The 23,058-nt window shown below is 37.3% G+C and overlaps 1 protein-coding gene across 1 annotated transcript; it reads right to left on the minus strand.

Moving 5' to 3' along the window:
• Nucleotides 1-886: 886 nt before the first annotated feature.
• Nucleotides 887-22,624, minus strand: LOC113078340 (CD97 antigen-like). Its single transcript, XM_026250661.1, has 20 exons — nucleotides 22,565-22,624; nucleotides 17,526-17,669; nucleotides 17,317-17,445; nucleotides 15,953-16,096; nucleotides 15,742-15,870; nucleotides 15,314-15,433; nucleotides 13,930-14,049; nucleotides 12,826-12,957; nucleotides 12,688-12,737; nucleotides 12,525-12,611; nucleotides 12,292-12,445; nucleotides 8,301-8,417; nucleotides 8,019-8,221; nucleotides 7,727-7,897; nucleotides 7,441-7,635; nucleotides 4,657-4,874; nucleotides 2,786-2,944; nucleotides 2,529-2,700; nucleotides 1,195-1,275; nucleotides 887-1,112 (listed from the first exon to the last, which is right to left on the minus strand). Exons 3-20 carry the CDS (start codon nucleotides 17,399-17,401, stop codon nucleotides 1,068-1,070), a joined length of 2,382 nt encoding a protein of 793 aa, XP_026106446.1. The 5' UTR covers nucleotides 17,402-17,445; nucleotides 17,526-17,669; nucleotides 22,565-22,624; the 3' UTR covers nucleotides 887-1,067.
• Nucleotides 22,625-23,058: the final 434 nt, after the last annotated feature.

Genomic DNA, 23,058 nt, shown 5'->3' on the forward strand with positions numbered 1-23,058 from the left:
ATGTGAACTAAACCAAAAGACCTGCACACACTTAATAATAAAACAACTAGAGAATAAATCCACACACCAACATGTGATCCTAGTGTTTTTATGGGTCATGATTATTAATGATTTATCAATCTTTCTCCCGCATTCTCCGATCATCCTGCAGAGGTTACGTTTGTCGTCCAAAAACAGAAAAACGTGCACATTGATGTTAAAATATGTGCGTTGCTTGGCTTCGACCTGAAGGGGGAGACAGAATATCACAGAATAATCAGTTGACGACACTTAAATGTCAGAAGATGAAAGTGAAACCATCTACTCGTCCAGAAAAGTCAATTTCAGCTCCATATTACGAAACAGATGTGATTTCTGTAATCTTTCAAAATCACATTGATTTCCTCTGTCACCTTGCCCCCTCGGAGTCTCTGTCCATCTGGCCTTTAGATGTTTATTTCACCTTTTCCAAAAGCTTCTCTCCGGTTTTCCACAAGTTTTTGTTTTCCTGCTCATTTCCCAGAAATCCCAACACTTTCACTTGCTTCCACTCAGTTTTATTTGTGTATTCATTAGTTCTCTCTGTATTTGCATTGAAAAATATCATGTTTAACAACTGCAATCTTTGAGTTATTTAAGAATAATAATACCAAATCTTAATAATTAAATTATTAATGTCAGTTACTAATTAATATCAAACACGGTTGTTACAATTAATTGACAAAACCAAGAGAAAAACTGACTAGAAATATTAAAGCTTAAAACAATAATCTTTTTCAAAATACATTTTAATAACAAAATAAATTCAGGAACCATTTTAGCCGTTCAGATGACAAGCTTATAACTGTAAATAAAGCATATATATATATATATATATATATATATATATATATATATATATATATATATATATATATATATATATATTCTTTCTAAAGTTCAGCAGTTTTCAGATCTTCTGATTGGACAGGAATAAGGAGGACGAATTGACGACCTCCTGTCAAACTGAAGCTTTGTGGATAATCTTCATTTTTTACAAAACTGTTCAAGTGCTTAAGGGTTGGTAAAATCAGAATATGACAAGTGCTTTATATCTTGGATTCTCCTGTGCTGTCTTCGCTCCGTAGAGGTTTCTGTAAGAGTCAAGGAAGAATGAAGAAGCTGAAGAACCAGAAACACTGCTATAATGTCTGAAACACACACACACACACACACCTGAATGCTGCTGAGACTGTATTCCACTTTCTTCTTGTGTGGACACATTCGGACAAACAGGGTGTAATACTCCGTCCTGACCTGAAGGATTCAAACATGCAAATTAAATTATATTTGGCTAAATAAATTACAGGTATTTCTGAGCAGCTCCAATCATATGCATTGGCTAATGGCCGACCAATATGGATTTCTTTTTTTGGCTGATGCTGATATATTAGAAAGCAGGATGGCTTAATAAAATATGATATATGTGACAAAATTGAGATTTATACAACATCTTAAAGTTGAATAAACAAGCTTTCCATTGATGTGTGGTTTGTTCGGAGGACAATATTTGTCTGAGATACAACTATTTGAAAATCTGGAATCTGAGGGAGCAAAAAAATCTAAATATTGAGAAAATCATCTTTAAAGTTGTTCAAATGAAGTTCTTAGCAATGCATATTAATAATCAAACATTACGTTTTGATATATTTATGGTAGGAAATTTAGAAAATATCTTCATAGAACAGGATCTTTACTTAATATTCTAATGATTTTTGACCCATACAATGTGTTTTTGGCTCTTGCTACAAATATACCCCAGAGATTTCAGACTAGTTTTGTGCCCCAGGGTCACATATATGATGTTACACTATGTAAATAACATGCATAACAATGAAAGACTGAAATTTACAGTTTTTATACATTTTGTAAATTGTAGACCAAAAATAAATCTGTAATAATCCTAATTTAGTATTTGTCACAAATAATGAAATTGTTTAAATCGTGAATAAAAAGGAAGTAAATGCTGTAACCAACAGTTCACCCAAATAAAGTACTGGGGATATGCATGAAGTAAATATAACATGGATACCAACTGAATATAAAAATTGGATATAGCACAGCACAGTTTGATAAATCAAGAATTTAAACATTATGCTTGAATCTGTGCTCAGATGCGCCTTCCTTAGCACTGTCAAAAGGTTTGGTCACTTCCTAAATAAAAGCCGCTTGTAACACTTATCGGCCAACAGCAAATTTTATCGGTCAATGCCAGTAATATAAAAACTGCAAATATCTGTAAACCACTAATTCAGATTGCTGTGTCGCTTCTGCATAATTTTTCTTAAAGCTTGAAGAATGTCATCAACTGCCATCATACAGACAGCCACGAGTGAGATACTTTGTAAATTTCTCCTTATGTGGTTGGAAAAGTGAAACATTTTTATTTTTAGGTGAACTATTACTTTAAACCACTGAGATGTTAAATCTAAAACAAACCCCTGTTAGCAGACGTTCAGTGGGTGAGTGTGTCACCATGTGGTTTCTGAGTCATGATGTGTTTTAGATACCGGTTTGGACAGCAGGCAGTGCATGATGAAGATGAACGCCCCCTGCAGGCTGTTTAAGATCGTGAAGAGGTACAACATGACTTCAGTCCCGTCCTCCTGGAAGAGGAAGAAGCCGAAGACCCACGTTCCTCCGAGAACACACAACTGAGCCACAGCGGTCACCGTGAAACTCCTACACACCAAATATACTTCATCAAAACCACTGACAGATGTAAAATCATGCCTGAATCAGTTTGGGGATAAGAACACACTCAGACCTGATCTTGTGGAGGCTGGAGAGGTCTGGATTGAGGCTGGATAACTTCTGGGCCAGTTTCCAGACAGTGATGATGAAGAAGAAACAATTGAGGCTCATGACGATGCAGACTGGCACGAAGAAACTCAAGATGAAGTAACGATCGAGAGAGAGCCAGCAGCTGCAACACACATTAGGATAAGATGATGATTACGACATACAAAAGACTCGCTCATCCCTCATTCACATTACTTCCGACTCACACCTCCGACACAGCTATTTTGATGTCCTTGATATACTATTAAAGATAGTTTTTATTTTTATATTTTCATTTTAAAGATTTAACTAAATGTGTTTTTTTTTTCATTATTATTTTTTTTTAAATATGGTTTGCATTAATAATTTGACACTTTTTTTTATAATTGTTTATAATTTGAGTATTTCTATATAAGTTTTGATTAATACTTATTTTGGATTTAGTATAAGTTCATTTAAATGAAAATGAAAAATGCTACTAGCTTATTTTTCAAGACTATATTTTTAAGGGTTTAGATTTCGTTTTAGTTAATTATAATAATCTTCATGCCCTACTGACTTTCTTTGCTCTTCCACAGAAAGTTCAGTCAGACTGCAAGTCTAATTTTAAAACAGATGAATCCTGATTAGATCTTGCCTGTGTCTCTTCCTCCTATTCTGTCTTTTACAGTCACTGCTGGCACAGAAACACGTCACCCGCCCATGGAAGTTATTATGATGATAACAGATTGTGACTGGAATGGCATTACATCTCAGACTCTGTGAATGATTAAACTGGATTTACAGCTCCTGAGTTGATGTTTGACCATGAGGCGGCTGAAGGAGTGTTTCTGAAGCCTAGATATGAATTACTGATAAAAGCAGACCTGCCAAACGTGGAATTTTTTTCTTCTGTTATACAGTGTTTAAGAGTAAACAGTAGGGATGAAAAATACAGTCAGCCCACAGTTCAATAAATACCTTGTTTTTTTAACCACAGTTTTTGGTTTAGTTCTTTTTAACAATTCTATTTTTAAATGCTATTTAAAAAAAGAAAAAAAAAAACTCCAGTGCACTTTAATTAAAACTATTTGTATTAAGTCATGAAAACATTGTCTATCATATTTCTACTTGAAATTTATTTTGAGAAAAGTATTATTATTATTATTATTTTTTTGGATTTGACATTATTTAGTGCTATAAACAAATGCAATGTCCGTTTCATGGCACCCTCGCGCAGAAAATCCCAATATGCGTCACATAAGTAATAGAGCTCAGGACGCTCAAGGAAATCCCTAATATGGACAAAAATTACATTTTGTTGAAACTGAACAAAAGATGATAGAAACGCTTTGAGTGATGACATTCAAAAAGAACATTAAGACAATAAACTCTCTACTGTGGCAATGTTTATATGTATTCTTAAAACCACCTCTGGTATTTTAATAATTAAGTATATTTATAATCAATTGCTAATCGACATCTTTATCACAGTTTATAGAATGTATTTCTGCACAATTATGTGATAAGAAGCCACATGAGATTACAGTCATTACAAGGGAAGATACAAGGCTCGTGTTGTTTCTCAGGTGTTTCCTCATCTCAGTGCACACACAAACAGAGCCAGCTTGGAGAGAAATAAAATGCTCAGTAATTATTTAAAAGCAAAACCAAAATTGGCTCTGACAGGTAGAACTCTTCATTCTTTTGCTGTTGATTGTTTTGAATACTGCGCATGAACAGAGGTGTCACCAGGTGTTTGCATAGTTTAGACAAATTGTACCAGCGTACTTTGAGATCAAAATGCATACCAAAGTGATATAATGCCTTCTGCAGACACACTTCTACAAATAAACAGTGCTGGATGCAGACACTCACTGTCTACTGGTCCCATAACCTGCTGGGAAGGCGATGGCAGAGATGGTGACGATGACGAGAGGGACTCCGTATCCCACCAAATACATGTAGAGGTGTTTTAATGTGGTGTGAAACACAAGCACAACCATCCGGTAGAGCTGAACTCCCTCCAGCAGCATCCAGCAGAACGCAGACAAGAAGAAGAAATGAAGCAGACCGGCCACAATCCCACACGCTACCTGAGAGAGAAACACACGTCAGGACATCCTCAGGATTGCTAAGAGTAAATGTTAATCTGTGTATTACCAGGGCTGCGTAGTAACTGATTACATGTAATCTACATTAAATACTCATAATTAGATTATATTACATTTTAAAATGCTCATAATCAAATTACAGTTATATTTTTGTTGATTACATCCACAATGTTATTCACACAATACCAGTAAATTATGATTTAAATTATTTATTGATTCTTCTTGGTTACGCAAATATTTACATAAAATGTTTACAATTTTGCAAACATTACAGTAATGTTACTTTAGAATGTTTTCTAAACATTCTAAAATATGTAGTAGTAGTCGACCGATATTGGATTTTTTTGATATCCTGGAAAGCTTCGGCCGATAGGCGAAAAATTAAATGTGTAAAATAAACATACTTTAGATGATAATGTATTTTTCACAAATACATAAATAGTGTGATGAGCGTCCCAACCGACTATCAGCGTTGCCCTGGAAATGGACAAGGAGCACCTGCATCCGCACGTCACAGGCTGATCGGCCACAGCTGCGGCTCGTTCAGTGATGGCCAGATAAGCCATTCAAGGCATGGTGAAGGGGGTGAGACTCCTCTATGCTAGAGACTAAGGCCACTGAGCTCTCACGACTCACCCAGCATTGGCTCATGGATGGAGAGCCCACAGCCAGCCAGGTAACGGAACGCATGGTGGTTAATCGCCTCGTCCAAGCCCTGCCCTGTCACCATCGGAATGCAAAATCTTAAGACAACGCTGGAATTATCAGAGGCGATCAAATTGGCGGAGGCGGCCCACCACCGTGAGGCTACGGAGCAAGCACCGCCATGGTCCCAGAGGGTGGTCCACGAGCAGTGCGTAACGAAGGGCATCACGTGGCCAGTAGACAGGCCAGTCTCCCCAATCCATGGGATGAGCCACTGCCCACAGTGTCCTCATCCACTCCCGCTTGGACATGGCAGGTAGGCTGTGTTCTTCATAAAGATCTGCCACCTAGAGCCCCCGAGGCAAGGATAAAAATCAACGGTAGTGCTGTTAGCCTCGTCCAAGCGCACATCTTACTTCCCTGTGGAGAAGCTAAGTCCCTGCTGCCGATTGCCTGCATCTATGGTGACACGCGGCAGGTGCCAGCCCGCCGTGTAACTAATTCAGCATCACCTGGAAACTATCCCGTAGAAGTTGGGATGGTAAAGGATCTGCCAGGGCCGGTTCTGCTAGGGAGGGACTGGCCGGGATTTGAGACTCTGTTGGCGCGCAGGAAAAAAACTCTGCCGCCCCTTCTCTTGGCCTCGGATAGCGGGAAAGATGGTGAGTCCCCTTCCCAAAATCCTAATCCCAAGACTGAGACCGTATTGCAGCTAGCGCTTGCCCATCCCTTGGCAGGGCATCTCGGCATGGCTAACGCATCCGGGATCGATTCCATTGGCCCGGCCTAGAAGCCGAGGTAAAGTGGGTTTTTTTTCAGGCGTGCCCCATCTGCCAAAAGACCACACCGAGACCGTCTCCCCCCACACCACTCATTCCGCTGCCCATCATAGAGGTGTCATTTGAGTGCATCTGAATGGATGTGGTAGGGCCATTGCCAAAGTCAGCCCGGGGACACAAGCACATCCTGACGATCGTAGACTACGACACCTGGTACCCGCAAGCAGTGCCCCTCAGGAAGGCCACTGCCAAGAACATCGCAAGTAAGCTGTTCCTTTTCTTTAGCTGAGTCGGCATCCCAGCGGAGATCCTGACCGATCAGGGAACCCCATTTATGACCCGAATAATGGCTGATATCTGCCGGCTACTCTGGATAAAGCAGCTACAGACAACCGTCTACCACACCCAAGCAGACGGACTCGACAAAAGGTTTAATTAAATGCTGATTTTGCAGTGGAGTATCTCTTTATAAAGTAAGTAAACACTGTAACCAACAGAGCACTCAGTATTCTGGTAAGTTTATGTCCATTGGGAAAGATATTTTTCAAATAAAGCCAGGGTAACACTGATTTAACAAACAGCACACAGAGAAAAGGACACGAATATGACAGTGGGCAAGTGCATAAAGCACAGCATAATTTGAAATCATGAGTTTAAAATGTTTAGAGCATTAAGGTCACAAGGACCGACCGTCATGCATAGAACATGTGATCATGCTGGATAAAAATGAACAATCTTCACAAGATCTCACAGATGGATTTGATTAAGTTTGCAAATTAAATGTCCATCAGCCATTCAAAGATTTGTTTAATTTATATAAATGCGTATTTCCTTAATGCTGATGGCAAACGAGTAGTACATCAGCCATGGCGATATATCGGTCGACCACTAATATCTAGTAACGTCCACCTACAACGGTTTCAGGTAAACAATCCATGAATGAATTAAAGATGTTTTTGTGCTTATGTTTTGAGACCATAATTCAAGAGCATATAATTTTGAACATGTTCTATTAAAGTTACTGGAAGAATGTTTGTTTGTAACTTTGAGAGAACCTTTCCGGAATGTTGGCCAGAGTTCTGAGAATGTTTCCTGTTAGCTGTAGTTTTTGCACTCAGACACACCTGATTGTGAGTACTGGTGATCCCACAGAGGAAGATGAGGTCTGCAATGAAGAGACAGATGCTCAGATGGAGATGAATGCTGGTTCGGGTTCCTTGGATAGAGTGGCAGAACTTGAAAGTCAGGATGCAGAGAAATAAACAGACCAGAGACAGAGCCAAACCCACTTGTGTGATCAACACCAAATCAAATGCGTCCTGGAGGAGAGGAAGAGGGAAAATCATCAACATTTAATCTAGAATCTGAATTAAATATGTTAAACCCCTGTTTTCTGGCTCACAGATGTACCTGGACAGGATAGAGAGCCATGAGCACAGCGAAACTACTGAGATGAGAGCAGGAACACACTGTATGAGTGCTGTTAGACTCAGTCCTCTTACAGCCCCGCCCAGACCACGCCCCCTCAGTCTCATCCCAGTACACACAAGAGTAAGCCATGCCCTCAGACTCCACTCTTTCCTGAATATTGATTGACAGTTCAGAAAACGGAAAAAAATACATGAATGTTAGATTTTCTACAAATGAAATGTGTCCAGTGAGATCTTGTGCTGGTCATAAGCTGATCTGTCAGTATCTTCACCTCCACGTGTCTAAAGACGAGCGTCACCGACTCTGACAGCTGCTTGGTTTCTTCATTACTGACGACGGCCGTCACCACTTTAGAGTTGAGTTGATAAGTGACACTTCTCTCTTTATCGTCTGATCTCTCATTGCTCATCTTGTGGAGCAGATCACTGGATGAGTTCAGATCTTTATAACTGACCAGAGCCGCAAATGCAAAACCTGTGACCAAGAGAAGATCTCCTCATGAAAGTGCTGATGGTTTCATTGGTACATATATGTGCACTGGTTTTAGTTGTACCTGGATATGATTTGCCTACAACTGTTTCCCAGCTGGTGCTGAAGAGGGCGGAGTCTGTGCTCAGAGTGACACGCCCACTGGGTGGAGTCTGCCCCCGCATGACTGCAACTTCAGCAACTGTCAATCACATGATCACACAGAACTAGGGATATGCCGGTATCATATTTTCCTGTTGCGATTATTTGCCTTTGCTTTTATCACGGTATAATCATGGTATTGAAATTTGAAAAAGGGGTCATAATACAGTATAACAAAAATAACTGAACATTTAAATACAATAAAGCAATACAGAAAAATATAAAGTTAAAAGTTTTACACAGATTAATGTGCAAAAGAACTATAAAGACCAACAGGTATTACTTTAAAAGAAGACGTCATTTGTTAACCATTAACATTCACAATGAGCACTAGCTTCATTTGCTACAGAATTAGTTATTAATCTTTGTTTAAAAAATACAAGTCTTAGTTCATGTTATGTCATTAAATAACACAGTTGCATCTTTTGATTTTAACAACGTCTTATTAAATATTGGAATATCTAAGATTAATGAATGTTCGGAATAATTTTTCATTGGCAGTTTATGTTAACTAATTAATCAGAATCAGAATCAGAATGAGCTTTATTGCCAAGTATGTTTACACATACGAGGAATTTGTTTTTGTGACAGAAGCTCCTCAGTACAACAGAATGACAGCGACAGAACATAAAACACATAATGAAAGAATAAAAAATACAAATAAGTAGATAGTGAATGACAATATACAAATTGGCAATTGTAGGCAGGTATATTTACAAAATGCAGTTATGTATGTACATGTATATTATGTGCAAAATTTAACCCTTTCGAGTCGATTAACGCATATATGCGTTTTGAGTCATTTTCACCTGATAACCCCGCAAAGAACTTAAATTACATTCTCAGTTTTAATCGTACAGATAAGAGCAATACATCAATCGAATCTGTAAAGGGTCTAGTTTTTTTTGGATACAGACATAATAACAAAAAACCTTTGTGCACTTATAAAATAAAGATAACAAACAAGGTGCGCTGTCTACAGTCTTTGTCTCCGCTGATCGTCATGTACAAACATTTCATTAAAATGAACTGTAACTCCGTGAATACTCAACGAAGAGACATGAGAGAGATATCTATAGAAAGCCTGGAATGTCTACTTTTAAACTAAACAAGTGCTGCCGAAAATATAAATATTAAAATATATTATATATATATATATTATAATAAATATTCTGAGATAAAGTAATCCATATGAAAACAACGCAATGTCTGTTTTTCATATCTCTGCTCATTATATCTAATGTGACCACGCCCCGCGCTTAACGCGCTATTCAGATTCAAACTGAAGCGCGCGGCTTGAATACGCCCACACAGAAGAAAAAGCAGCCAGACTATTCTTCAAGTTTTTATTTTATTTTACTGTTTGCTTCGCGATGACAGGAATAAGACTTAATTCACCCCAAAAAGATGTGATGTGGTTGAGGATTTGAGAAATGGATTTCCTCAGAAAAAAGAATGAAGCACTTTATTCAGCAGAGATCATAAACATGAGTAAGTCTCTTTTTATTTATTTGTACTAGTTTTCACATAACGTGTAAACATTTTACTAGTTAGACTTTTTCCAAACTATAATTCCTGACTAAATGTATAATCAAGTGAAACATTATGAAGTTTCAATAACAATATACAATACTATACCATTCAAAAGCTTGATGTAAATAATATAAATGTGACAAATAGAGATAACTCTAACAAATGTAAAAACAATGCTTTCAATTTATTACCCCTAAAAAAACCTGAAAAATATTATCAGCTCTTTTCAACATTAATAATAATAATAATAATAATAATGATGATGATAATAAATGGGGTTTATTTGGTAGAAAATAAGTTTGTTAAAATGATTTCTGAAGGATTGTGTGACTAGAGAAAGGATGCCAAAAAATTTGAAAGTCAGCTTTGATTGTTCCTAATAAACTGTTTAACTGCTCCCCCAAGTGGATATTAAATTATGTTGTGGGATAATTAAATATATTCTTAATAAACTACAAACATAAAATTATATACTTTTATTTTGTTCTCACATTCTTTCTTGTAAGTCCTCCCTCAGAGTGGCACAGTTGAATGGGAGGCTCATTATGCAGCTCATTATGCAGGCCTTTGTCTTCTCAGGTGTAAATCACAATGATATTCATGATAGTTGACGCCTACTCGCATATGACTTTTACCAACAAAAAGTGTCTTAGAAAATTTAAATCAATATATTGTTTTCTGTGAGTGAGTAAACAAGATGATTTTCACATCATTCAGAAAGAAAAATTCTAGGCTACAAGCTCCAGTTCTCAACTTTTCCGGCAACCAATTTTATGTATGTGTTTTATTGCCTTATTCAAGTGATTTAACATTTTTAGTTTTTCACTAACCATGCATAACATTTTTTTTCTCAAAAATACAATCATGTACATGCATGCATTTCACATATTATTATAGCCCAGTTTGTGCTGATTACAGTGATATTAGACTTTACCCATTTAGATATTTATAAGAAACTGAAAAAAGCACAAATGTCAGGGCATGACAAAACTTCTCAAGGCCCCAAAAATACCCTTAGACTCCAGAGGGTTAAGTGTATACTAAGTATGTGTGTTAGATAAATAAGTGTATGTGTATATAAATATAAAGTGTTCGCAGTTAATTATCTAATGTTAACTACTGAAGCCCTAATGTAAAGTGTGAATTAACAATAAAGAATCTAAACTCTAGGGCATGTTGTAGTCCAGATTAAAATGAAAAAAGAAGTTTGAAAATAAATAGCCTATTAAGTCTAAACATTTAAGTATTTGGCTGTGATGAACACCATTGCAAATCCACAATTCTGAATGGCTATTTAAATACGTTTTAGAAAGTAGCACAGCTGCTTTATTTTTGGGGTTTCCAGAGTAAAAGCTGCTATTTTTCTGCAGTTTAGCTCCATCTGCTGTCAGAGAGTGAATGTTTTTTTCATTCAGCACGTCTCTCACATGTTCCCATGTGCTTCTCGTGCATGTTTTTTTTTTTTTTTACACCAAAGCCATTTGTGTCTTTTAAGCATCATACAGCAGTGTTGTGCATTTTGACCAGCTGATGGGAATAGTATTCTTAAAATGCATTCCAAAGTCTGAATAATTTGTAATATATATAATTATTCACAGGATTTAGAAGTGCCCACGATAACAATATAGTGCATATTAATTACCGTGATATATCGCATCCCCGAATACCCCCGAATGTCTACACAGTAGGGCTGTGCAAAAAATCGAATGCGATTTTCATGCACATCTCATCAGTAAAGACGCTCTTTTAATTAGAAGTATTATCTCCAGCACGTGTGTTCATGTCAGGGTTGCCAGGTTTTCACAACAAATCCTGCCCAGTTGCTTCTCAAAACTAGTCCAAAAGTTTGAAGCAACCCCAATACCAATAACGAGATATTTAGCCCCTAAAATGCGAATTTTACCATGACAACCATGCCAAAAAAAACGTATATTTTAACCCCGGGAAGCATTTTTTTTTTTTTAAATCTGGGAACCTCCTGGAATCGCGATTAGTTTTGGACTAGTTTTGAGAAGCACCGGGGCAGGATTTGTTCTGAAAACCTGGCAACCCTGATCTGAACACACGTGCTGGAGATAATACTTCTAATTAAAGGAGTGTCTTTACTGATGAGATGTGCATGAAAATCACGTTCGATTTTTTGCACAGCTCTACTACACAGAACTGATTTCAGTCCTAAACAATTACAAATTTGTGAAAATCTGTGTTCATAATAAAATATATTTTTCACAACAGTATTTCCATTCAGTAATCAGAGTTTCTGCAAGTTTTATGAACCTAATTTTACACATCACATCTAAAGTAAAGTTTTCGGTTTAAGAATATTTTCACTGATTGAAGACCAGAAACACAATGAATGTGTAATGCATGTTGTTTCTCACAGGTGTTGTGTGTCTCCATCCTGGTCACAGGCTCTTTCAGCTGAGGTCCAATCAGACGCATGCTGTTCTCCACCGCGTCAAGACAATGATTCAGCATCTTCCCGTCAGCGATGTTTCCACCCGACAGCAGCTCGTCAGTGAAAGTAAACAAGTTCTGTCAAACACAGTGAGATTTAGAGGAATATTCCCGGTCAAACTGAGAAATGCAGAAGCAAGCAGAAAGAGGAAGTAACCTCCAGTAACTGCTCTCCTATCTGATGGCTGTTTGGGCCACGCATAGACTCACAGCTGCTCCTCAACAGCGCCAGTAAAGTCTTCAACTAGAAGAAACACAGAAACCAACTCTAAAGATTTTTAACTAAGTTCTAACAAAATAATCATGAGGAGTCGTTCTACCTTTGCAGGCGTGTCCTCTGTGTCAGACTCAAAGTGGTCGCAGCTCATCTCTGCACACAACAACAAAACAGTTCATTGTTTCCCCCATCAGTATCTACACCATGAACACTAATGTGCACATACAAACTGAACACTCACCAGTGCATTTTGATTGGCTATTGCCATAGTTACTGTAACCCTCATGGCATTTACAGCTGTAGCTGCCCTGATGATTGGAGCAGTTGGCGTTTGTGCCACAAACATCAGGAACATCTGTACATTCATCTTTGTCTGTGAGAGAGAGAAGATGGATGAATATCGATTCCTATTATATTATTGTTTTATTTAATAATATTGTTAGAATTTAGATTAGGTGGGCAGACTTGGCCTTTTCAAGTCACAACCAATTCTTCAAGTCAGATCCCAAATCCTCAAAGAGGATAATTGTGCTTTAGTGATGAACAAGTGCTGTTATTGAGAATTACAGAGGATCAGATGTTGATGTTTTATTGGTTAAAACCATCATGGAGATCAGTGTTTGCTCTAGTTAGGCTCTTGATTCTTGAGTTTCTGTTTGATCATTCTATGTAGCAATGTGTGAAGTGTTGTGAGACAGAGAGATCAGTATTATGCAGTGAGCAGCTATTAGCTGTTATTTATATGATGAGTCATCAACATCCATCATCTCGACAATGGTAATAATCAACCAACTGCTTCATGCTGCAATGCATGGTTGGTAAAACCATAGAAAAAATTACCATCCTGCACTGCAGTATGAAAAAATGTCACCACTGTTGATGATTTTATATTAAGTGTTCATGTCTAAAAGCCTGAGCCGGTAGAGTTCTTTTTTTTTTCAACACTGAAGTATTACTCTTTTATTTGTTTAGTGGGACTTTTGTTCAGTAATAGTTGAATGACATTCAATATACTAAAGGGTCACCACCTCATAAACTTCGTTCATCATGAGTTATAATCAGAAAGTGTAATCTCCTCTACTACTTCAAGGTTTGATTCAGCAAAGCACAAATGTTTGCTATGAAACAACATGGCAATTATTTAGAAGCAAATTACTTTGAATTATTAAAAGGGTGAAGAGGCCAACTAAATTAAGTGACGTGACATTCAGCCAAGTATGGTGACCCATACTCAGAATTTGTGCTCTGCATTTAACCCACCCAAAGTGCACACACACAGCAGTGAACACACACACACACACCCGGAGCAGTGGGCAGCCATTTATGCTGCAGGATAGATGCTCACCTGTACAGGAGCCGTTCTCATGTTTGAGAAACCCTGGAGAACAGTTGCAGTGGAAGCTGCCAAGTGTGTTAATGCAGCTGCTGTGAACTCCACACACTGAGGAAACACACTCATCCACATCTGCAGCCGACACACACACACACACACAGACAAACGTGTTCACATGTAAAGTAGTTAAATGATAGCAGTTAGAGAGACGCTGGGAAACACATTTATCACTTCATGTGCAAACATCTAAGTGGACTTTGTTAATGATTCCATCAGCCAGACTAAATGAGGTTATGTCGAGGCAACTCATACTGTTTGCAAAGTCTCAATTTACAGCTGTAGCTGCCCTGATGATTGGAGCAGTTGGCGTTTGTGCCACAAACATCAGGAACATCTTTACATTCATCTTTGTCTGTGAGAGAGAGAAGATGGATGAATATCGATTCCTATTATATTATTGTTTTATTTAATAATATTGTTAGAATTTAGATTAGGTGGGCAGACTTGGCCTTTTCAAGTCACAACCAATTCTTCAAGTCAGATCCCAAGTCCTCAAAGAGGATAATTGGGCTTTAGTGATGAACAAGTACTGTTATTGAGAATTACAGAGGATCAGATGTTGATGTTTTATTGGTTAAAATTGTGTCACCATCATGGAGATCAGTGTTTGCTCTAGTTAGGGTCTTGATTCTTGAGTTTCTGTTTGATGTTTCTATGTAGCAATGTGTGAAGTGTTGTGAGACAGAGAGATCAGTATTATGCAGTGAGCAGCTATTAGCTGTTATTTATATGATGAGTCATCAACATCCATCATCTCGACAATGGTAATAATCAACCAGCTGCTTCATGCTGCAATGCATGGTTGGTAAAACCATAGAAAAAATTACCATCCTGCACTGCAGTATGAAAAAATGTCACCACTGTTTGATGATTTTATATTAAGTGTTCATGTCTAAAAGCCTGAGCCGGTAGAGTTCTTTTTTTTTTTCAACACTGAAGCATTACTCTTTTATTTGTTTAGTGGGACTTTTGTTCAGTAATAGTTGAATGACATTCAATATACTAAAGGGTCACCACCTCATAAACTTCATTCATCATGAGTTATAATCAGAAAGTGTAATCTCCTCTACTACTTCAAGGTTTGATTAGGCAAAGCACAAATGTTTGCTATGAAACAACATGGCAATTATTTAGGAGCAATTTACTTTGAATTATTAAAAGGGGGAAGAGGCCAACTAAATTAAGTGACGTGACATTCAGCCAAGTATGGTGACCCATACTCAGAATTTGTGCTCTGCATTTAACCCACCCAAAGTGCACACACACAGCAGTAAACACACACACACACACACCCGGAGCAGTGGGCAGCCATTTATGCTGCAGGATAGATGCTCACCTGTACAGGAGCCGTTCTCATGTTTGAGAAACCCTGGAGAACAGATGCAGCGGAAGCTGCCAAGTGTGTTAATGCAGCTGCTGTGAACTCCACACACTGAGGAAACACACTCATCCACATCTGCAGCCGACACACACACACACAGACAAACGTGTTCACATGTAAACTAGTTAAATGATAGCAGTTAGAGAGACGCTGGGAAACACATTTATCACTTCATGTGCAAACATCTAAGTGGACTTTGTTAATGATTCCATCAGCCAGACTAAACTAAAGTTTTAACAACATGGCACTAATGTTAAACAAACCTAATTTCTGGAAGGTAAACACAGACCTTTAATGAAAAAAGGTGATTTCTGAATTGTAAAGATGTTCTTTGGTTTGATTAACAGCCAAATGAAAAAAGCACTATGAGTGAAGCTGCTCACCTTCACATCCTGAGCCTGTTGTTGGTTCATGAAATCCTGGTGGACAGACGCACATGAAGGAGCCCATGGTGTTCACACACTTCATATCACCTCTGCATTCATGTGTTTTCTCAATACACTCATTGATATCTGTTGGGGGAAGCAGCTGATATTAGTAACAGTATTTAAATCATTGTAGTGGACTCTTTTATCCCATAATCCTCTCTCGTACCCCTACACTCCCCCGATGTTGCTGTGAAATTGGCTGTTATTGATCGAAATCCTTCATTACAGTTGCAGTAGTAACTTCCAGGTGTATTGAAACACTGAACATGATCACCACACAGACCCGGATCTGTCACACACTCATCTATATCTGTAAGACAATCAGAAAGGAAACAGCATTACAAAGTTAAAAGAGAACTACAGTTACGCAAGTTCCCTTGTGTGAGAGACATACAGACAGAAACATATTGTGCTGAAACAAATAAAGTGCTCAGCTGTTGTTTCTTTGTTCGAATCCAATGTAACATTTAAGTGATTCACTAGACACCAAGAACAGACCTGGTCAAGAAAAAGAAAAAACAAGATCTGTATAATTCTCTTCAGGCATCCATAAATCTATTCTTCCATCCATCACAAAAAGTCTCCCGTCAAGCCATTTTAAACTCTTAAACGAAGTTCCAGTCACACCAGACATAATTATATGATTTAAGTACAATATAATCACAAATGTGGCCTCAGCTGAAGGGTGTTGTTAGACACAACCAAGAACAGTTACAATGACTACAGACACAAATGTAAATATATAATATATGCAAATTAATTTGTGATGATAGCAGTTAGAGAGACGCTGGGAAACACATTTATCACTTCATGTGCAAACATCTAAGTGGACTTTGTTAATGATTCCATCAGCCAGACTAAATGAGGTTATGTTGAGGCAACTCGTACTGTTTGCAAAGTCTCCTTTTCTATGACAAACCCAAGATTATCTAAAACATTTGTCAAACATCAGAGCTCACGGCATGAGATGCAATATGTCATAATGCAACTCACCTTGATCTATTTCTGGAGTGACAAATAAACATCCTTTCAATCCGATGTTTTAACATGTTTTGCAAAGGCAAATATAATGTTTTCATTGGTTAGGTGATAAATTAATGGTACCTGCATGCAAAGTCATATTGCAAATTATGTTGAGAAGTAGCATACTACAGTTTCATGGCATATCATTGTTTTTCTTCCTCTGATCTGGTGGCAAGAACTGATTCTGAGAACTTATATTATATGCTTAAAACTGTTAAATGCATCACATGGATATTGGATAGTTATAATCAGGGTCAGGAATTAACTGGGGCTTTGGGGGAAAGCCAACATAATGTATAAAAATCCCTGTGTTTTTATCTAATACAGGCCTTTTTAGTTATAGATATAAGCACAGTTTTAACAACATGGCACTAATGGTAAACAAACCTAATTTCTGGAAGGTAAACACAGACCTTTAATGAAAAAAGGTCATTTCTCAATTGTAAAGATGTTCTTTGGTTTGATTAACAGCCAAATGAAAAAAGCACTATGAGTGAAGCTGCTCACCTTCACATCCTGAGCCTGTTGTTGGTTCATGAAATCCAGGTGGACAGAAGCACAAGAAGGAGCCCATGGTGTTCACACACTTCATATCACCTCTGCATTCATGGGTTTTCTCAATACACTCATTGATATCTGTTGGGGAAGCAGCTGATATTAGTTACAGTATTTAATCATAGTAGTGGACTCTTTTATCCCATAATCCTCTCTCGTACCCCTACACTCCCCCGATGTTACTGTGAAACTGGCTGCTGCTGATCGAAATCCTTCATTACAGTTGCAGTAGTAACTTCCAGGTGTATTGAAACACTGAGCGTCATCACCACACAGACCCGGATCTGTCACACACTCATCTATATCTGTAAGACAGTCAGAAAGGAAACAGCATTACAAAGTTAAAAGAGAACTACAGTTACGCAAGTTCCCTTGTGTGAGAGACATACAGACAGAAACATATTGTGCTAAAACAAATAAAGTGCTCAGCTGTTGTTTCTTTGTTCAAATCCAATGTAACATTTAAGTGATTCACTAGACACCAAGAACAGACCTGGTCAAGAAAAGAAAAAAACAAGATCTGTATAATTCTCTTCAGGCATCCATAAATCTATTCTTCCATCCATCACAAAAAGTCTCCCGTCAAGCCATTTTAAACTCTTAAACGAAAGTTCCAGTCACACCAGACATAATTATATGATTTAAGTACAATATAATCACAAATGTGGCCTCAGCTGAAGGGTGTGTTAGACACAACCAAGAACAGTTACAATGACTACAGACACAAATGTAAATATACAGTATTGTTCAAAATAATAGCAGTACAATGTGACTAACCAGAATAATCAAGGTTTTTTAGTATATTTTTTTATTGCTACGTGGCAAACAAGTTACCAGTAGGTTCAGTAGATTGTCAGAAAACAAACAAGACCCAGCATTCATGATATGCACGCTCTTAAGGCTGTGCAATTGGGGCAATTAGTTGAAAGGGGTGTGTTCAAAAAAATAGCAGTGTCTACCTTTGACTGTACAAACTCAAAACTATTTTGTACAAACATTTTTTTTTTCTGGGATTTAGCAATCCTGTGAATCACTAAACTAATATTTAGTTGTATGACCACAGTTTTTTAAAACTGCTTGACATCTGTGTGGCATGGAGTCAACCAACTTGTGGCACCTCTCAGCTGTTATTCCACTCCATGATTCTTTAACAACATTCCACAATTTCATTCACATTTCTTGGTTTTGCTTCAGAAACAGCATTTTTGATATCACCCCACAAGTTCTCAATTGGATTAAGGTCTGGAGATTGGGCTGGCCACTCCATAACATTAATTTTGTTGGTTTGGAACCAAGACTTTGCCCGTTTACTAGTGTGTTTTCGGTCATTGTCTTGTTGAAACAACCATTTCAAGGGCATGTCCTCTTCAGCATAGGGCAACATGACCTCTTCAAGTATTTTAACATATGCAAACTGATCCATGATCCCTGGTATGCGATAAATAGGCCCAACACCATAGTAGGAGAAACATGCCCATATCATGATGCTTGCACCTCCATGCTTCACTGTCTTCACTGTGTACTGTGGCTTGAATTCAGAGTTTGGGGGTCGTCTCACAAACTGCCTGTGGCCCTTGGACCCAAAAAAGAACAATTTTACTCTCATCAGTCCACAAAATGTTCCTCCATTTCTCTTTAGGCCAGTTGATGTGTTCTTTGGCAAATTGTAACCTCTTCTGCACATGCCTTTTTTTTAACAGAGGTACTTTGCGGGGGATTCTTGAAAATAGATTAGCTTCACACAGACGTCTTCTAACTGTCACAGTACTTACAGGTAACTCTAGACTGTCTTTGATCATCCTGGAGGTGATCATTGGCTGAGCCTTTGCCATTCTGGTTATTCTTCTATCCATTTTGATGGTTGTCTTCCGTTTTCTTCCACGTCTCTCTGGTTTTGCTCTCCATTTTAAGGCATTGGAGATCATTTTAGCTGAACAGCCTATCATTTTTTGCACCTCTTTATAGGTTTTCCCCTCTCTAATCAACTTTTAATCAAAGTACGCTGTTCTTCTGAACAATGTCTTGAACGACCCATTTTCCTCAGCTTTCAAATGCATGTTCAACAAGTGTTGGCTTCATCCTTAAATAGGGGCCACCTGATTCACACCTGTTTCTTCACAAAATTGATGACCTCAGTGATTGAATGCCACACTGCTATTTTTTTGAACACATCCCTTTCAACTAATTCAACTAATTGCCCAATTGCACAGCCTTAAGAGCGTGCATATCATGAATGCTGGGTCTCATTTGTTTTCTGAGAATCTACTGAACCTACTGGTAACTTGTTTGCCACGTAGCAATAAAAAAATATACGGAAAACCTTGATTATTCTGGGTAGTCACATTGTACTGCTATTATTTTGAACAATACTGTATAATATATGCAATTTAATTTGTTAAAGTTGTGGATGTTAAAATGCTTAATCATATATAGCATGTGCTTGCTATAAAAGGATTGTTTGGATTGTCTAAGAATCACTACCAAGCCAAATAGATTCTGTTTGTTATATCAGTTTTGTGAAAATAAAAGATTGATCATTTTCGTTGGAGAAATCACTTAAAATATTTATTTATTTTTTATTTATAAGTTTATTTGTATAGGGACAGTACAAAAGGAAACATTATCCCAGTCAAAACTGGGAAATATGTATTGCACATAGAGTATAGCATAAGCTAATTTGCATCTCAGGTCTCTAGAAAGGCTTTTCTAAAAAAGTTAAAAACAAACTATACTACCAAATTACTCACACAGAACATCCTAATAATATATATGATATTCAAATTACTCACTCACCATTAATATTGCATATAAATGATATTGGAAATTCATTAGAAACATGAGAAAAAAGAAAATATCTACTTTGTTGAATAGACAGCTTTCAAAATGCAAGGCGGGTTTTTTAATCCCCAAATATCATGCGTTAGCTACTTCTCTCACGACGTGTAAGTCGTCGTGGGCGCTTTGACGCAGCCATTTTGAGTAATAATTAAAAATAATCAAATGGCATCATTTAAGTTTTCTAGAGAAGGGCCGTATGTCCATTACGGGTTTTAAAAGGGTTAACATTAAAATAGTCAGTCGAAGTTGCAATTGAATAAGCTAACTCTGCTAACCCTAGCTACAAAAACAATGCAAAATAGCTTATGCTGTGTTATTTGAACTTTAGCTGACTGAGTAGGCTAGTGTAATAGTAGGTAAAAAATCTGACAGACTTTATAATAGCGACAACGATTATGTTATCTTATTATAATATTCATTAATTTATGTAACGTTAAATCATCACACTACCCTCCTGCACCCGCCCCTGATTTAACACTCCCTTCCTGTTAATCATCTAACTACAGGTAACATGCGTACCATTTTCTTATTACATTCTCCTGCCCAGCCTAATCCCTCCTTGATATCACTATCAGACACCTGCACCTCTATATGGGTTGCCGCCGGCACCGCCGTGGCTAGTCACTGTGCTTTGTTCACCTGTTCTTTGCAAAATGTCGTCAGGTACTGTAGGCTTGGAAACGGAAGCTACAGCACTAAACATGTCAGTAGAATTTTTATTTTTTTGGCCCGCAACTTCTCCGCACCCCCCCATTGCGCTTCTGCTTGTTTCTGCACTTAGCCACTGACTGCATCTGACACAAGAAATGGAGGGGGAGGTGTGGAGCCTGTTACAGTTTTTCTCAGTCGATTTGGTGCATTTTTTCAAAACAGAAATGAAATTCTCAAAACTACTTGTACAACCTCCACATCATTTAGTCATTTATACACATCATAAACCAGTTTATCATTCTTTTGGAACAAGTTGCGATTGCTTTTGTACATTCATGCAATTGATTACGCACATTTATCTGTTGTTTCCTACATTATCAGTTGCTCATGTCATGTTGCTCAAAATGTATATATGTATGTATTTAATTATATTATGTAATGTATCATATACTAATGAAGAAATGTAGATGATAAACAATGATAAACCATTTCTTTGAAATAGCTCAAAGGTTCATCTCATGAATCTTCAGGAAAGCTTATACTGTATAGACAGAGGACAACACAAGAGTTACAAATTCTGACAAATGACTTATTTTCATCTTTGTGTCCACATTTCTTTTTCACAATGACATTGTAAAGGTTGTTGTTGTTGTTGTTTTTGTTTTTTTGACTGTGACTGTGAATTCTATCCAGTCTCTTCATTCAATATCCCACATACAGTAATGTGTAAATGTGTACGTTTGAAAATGGATATATGGCATACATAAGCATATGGCATATTGTTCAATACAGAGGTTTCCATCAGAACAATCCCTCAAGAGTACACTATTATATTGACAATATGACTAAGCAATTTGACTGTCTTATCCATTAAACTATGACACAAGGACTTGTCATTCTGATGCACTGATATGTTCATTGACACAGATATTTATTTTTGAGAGATGAAACTCAGGATTTGGAGCAAGAGACTGCTTTTGCAAGGTAATCCATGGTTTTGCTATTTGTACGAGTTGTTTTGAGAATTGCACTTACTATTTTGCAAATCTCAAGAATGATTCGAGAAATGTACCAAAGCGACTGAAAAAACTGTAAGAGATGATTGGGCCAGTCCAGTGTCAGTATGGAAAATTAACTAATGGCCGCATCCCTACTTTATGGCGCCAGTCGTTGTCCAATAAAAAAAAAATATATATATATATTATATTATATCGACCGGCCCCCAAGTGCCGTCGCCCACGGGCATTTGCCCGGTTTGCCAGATTACCAGTCCAGCCCTGAATGTAAGTGAGTAATATGATGTAAGTTAGTTTTGTAAATAGTGATTTATGTGACTTCAGTTATTTTTTATTAAACTGAAATTGGAGTAAAGATTTTTGGAAAACCACATCCTGGCTTCAGTCTTCATTTGCTGCTGAATTGTGTTATTACACACATTATAGAAACATAAGGAGAACAAAGAGATTGATTGGTAGAGTCCTTTACAAAATGTAATTAGCCATTAATCGATCAAACTGAATGGGTGATCTATTCCTCATTAAAATCATGCCTGATTTAAATGTATGTAAAACTGACATCTGAAAGATGTTTCTAGACAGATGCTTTCCAGATCAAGAGATCTTTAACAAACATCTTGCAGACATATGTGTACTATCTGGGATTACAGACGATTACAATTCAAACAACATAATGCATAAATAAAGTCAATTACCAACACATTTCCTTTTAACAAATGTATATCCACTGGAACATCCACTGCATGACGGCAGAAAGAGACCTGGGGTGACAGGAAAACAATGTAAAAATAATGATGTAAAATGACTTACTGTTTTAAAAATGTTAGTTATTAAAATATGTGCTGTATAACATCATTGAATGTGCCATGCAATTTGCAGTCAAATCGTTAGATTCATCAAATGAAGATTTCGCAGGTCTTCAATATTAAAAAGTTAAGGTATTGCTTTTAATCGCCTCATTATTTATATTCTCTTCTGGATAAATTATTTTAGAACTGAATAACTTAACCTATTTTGTGTGGTTGAAAGGATTTTAATCTCTTACAAAAGAAAAGAGAAGCAGAGAGCCCCACCAAACTGTAATATGTTAAGCATATTGCTGATTTTTCAAAAAGATTCACCACCACACGTCAGCAACATCTTACGGAAAGCGTGTTAACAGTATGTTTTATCTATGTATGTCTGCAGG

Source organism: Carassius auratus, unplaced genomic scaffold (assembly GCF_003368295.1).
Source record: "Carassius auratus strain Wakin unplaced genomic scaffold, ASM336829v1 scaf_tig00025371, whole genome shotgun sequence".
Classification (NCBI taxonomy): domain Eukaryota; kingdom Metazoa; phylum Chordata; class Actinopteri; order Cypriniformes; family Cyprinidae; genus Carassius; species Carassius auratus.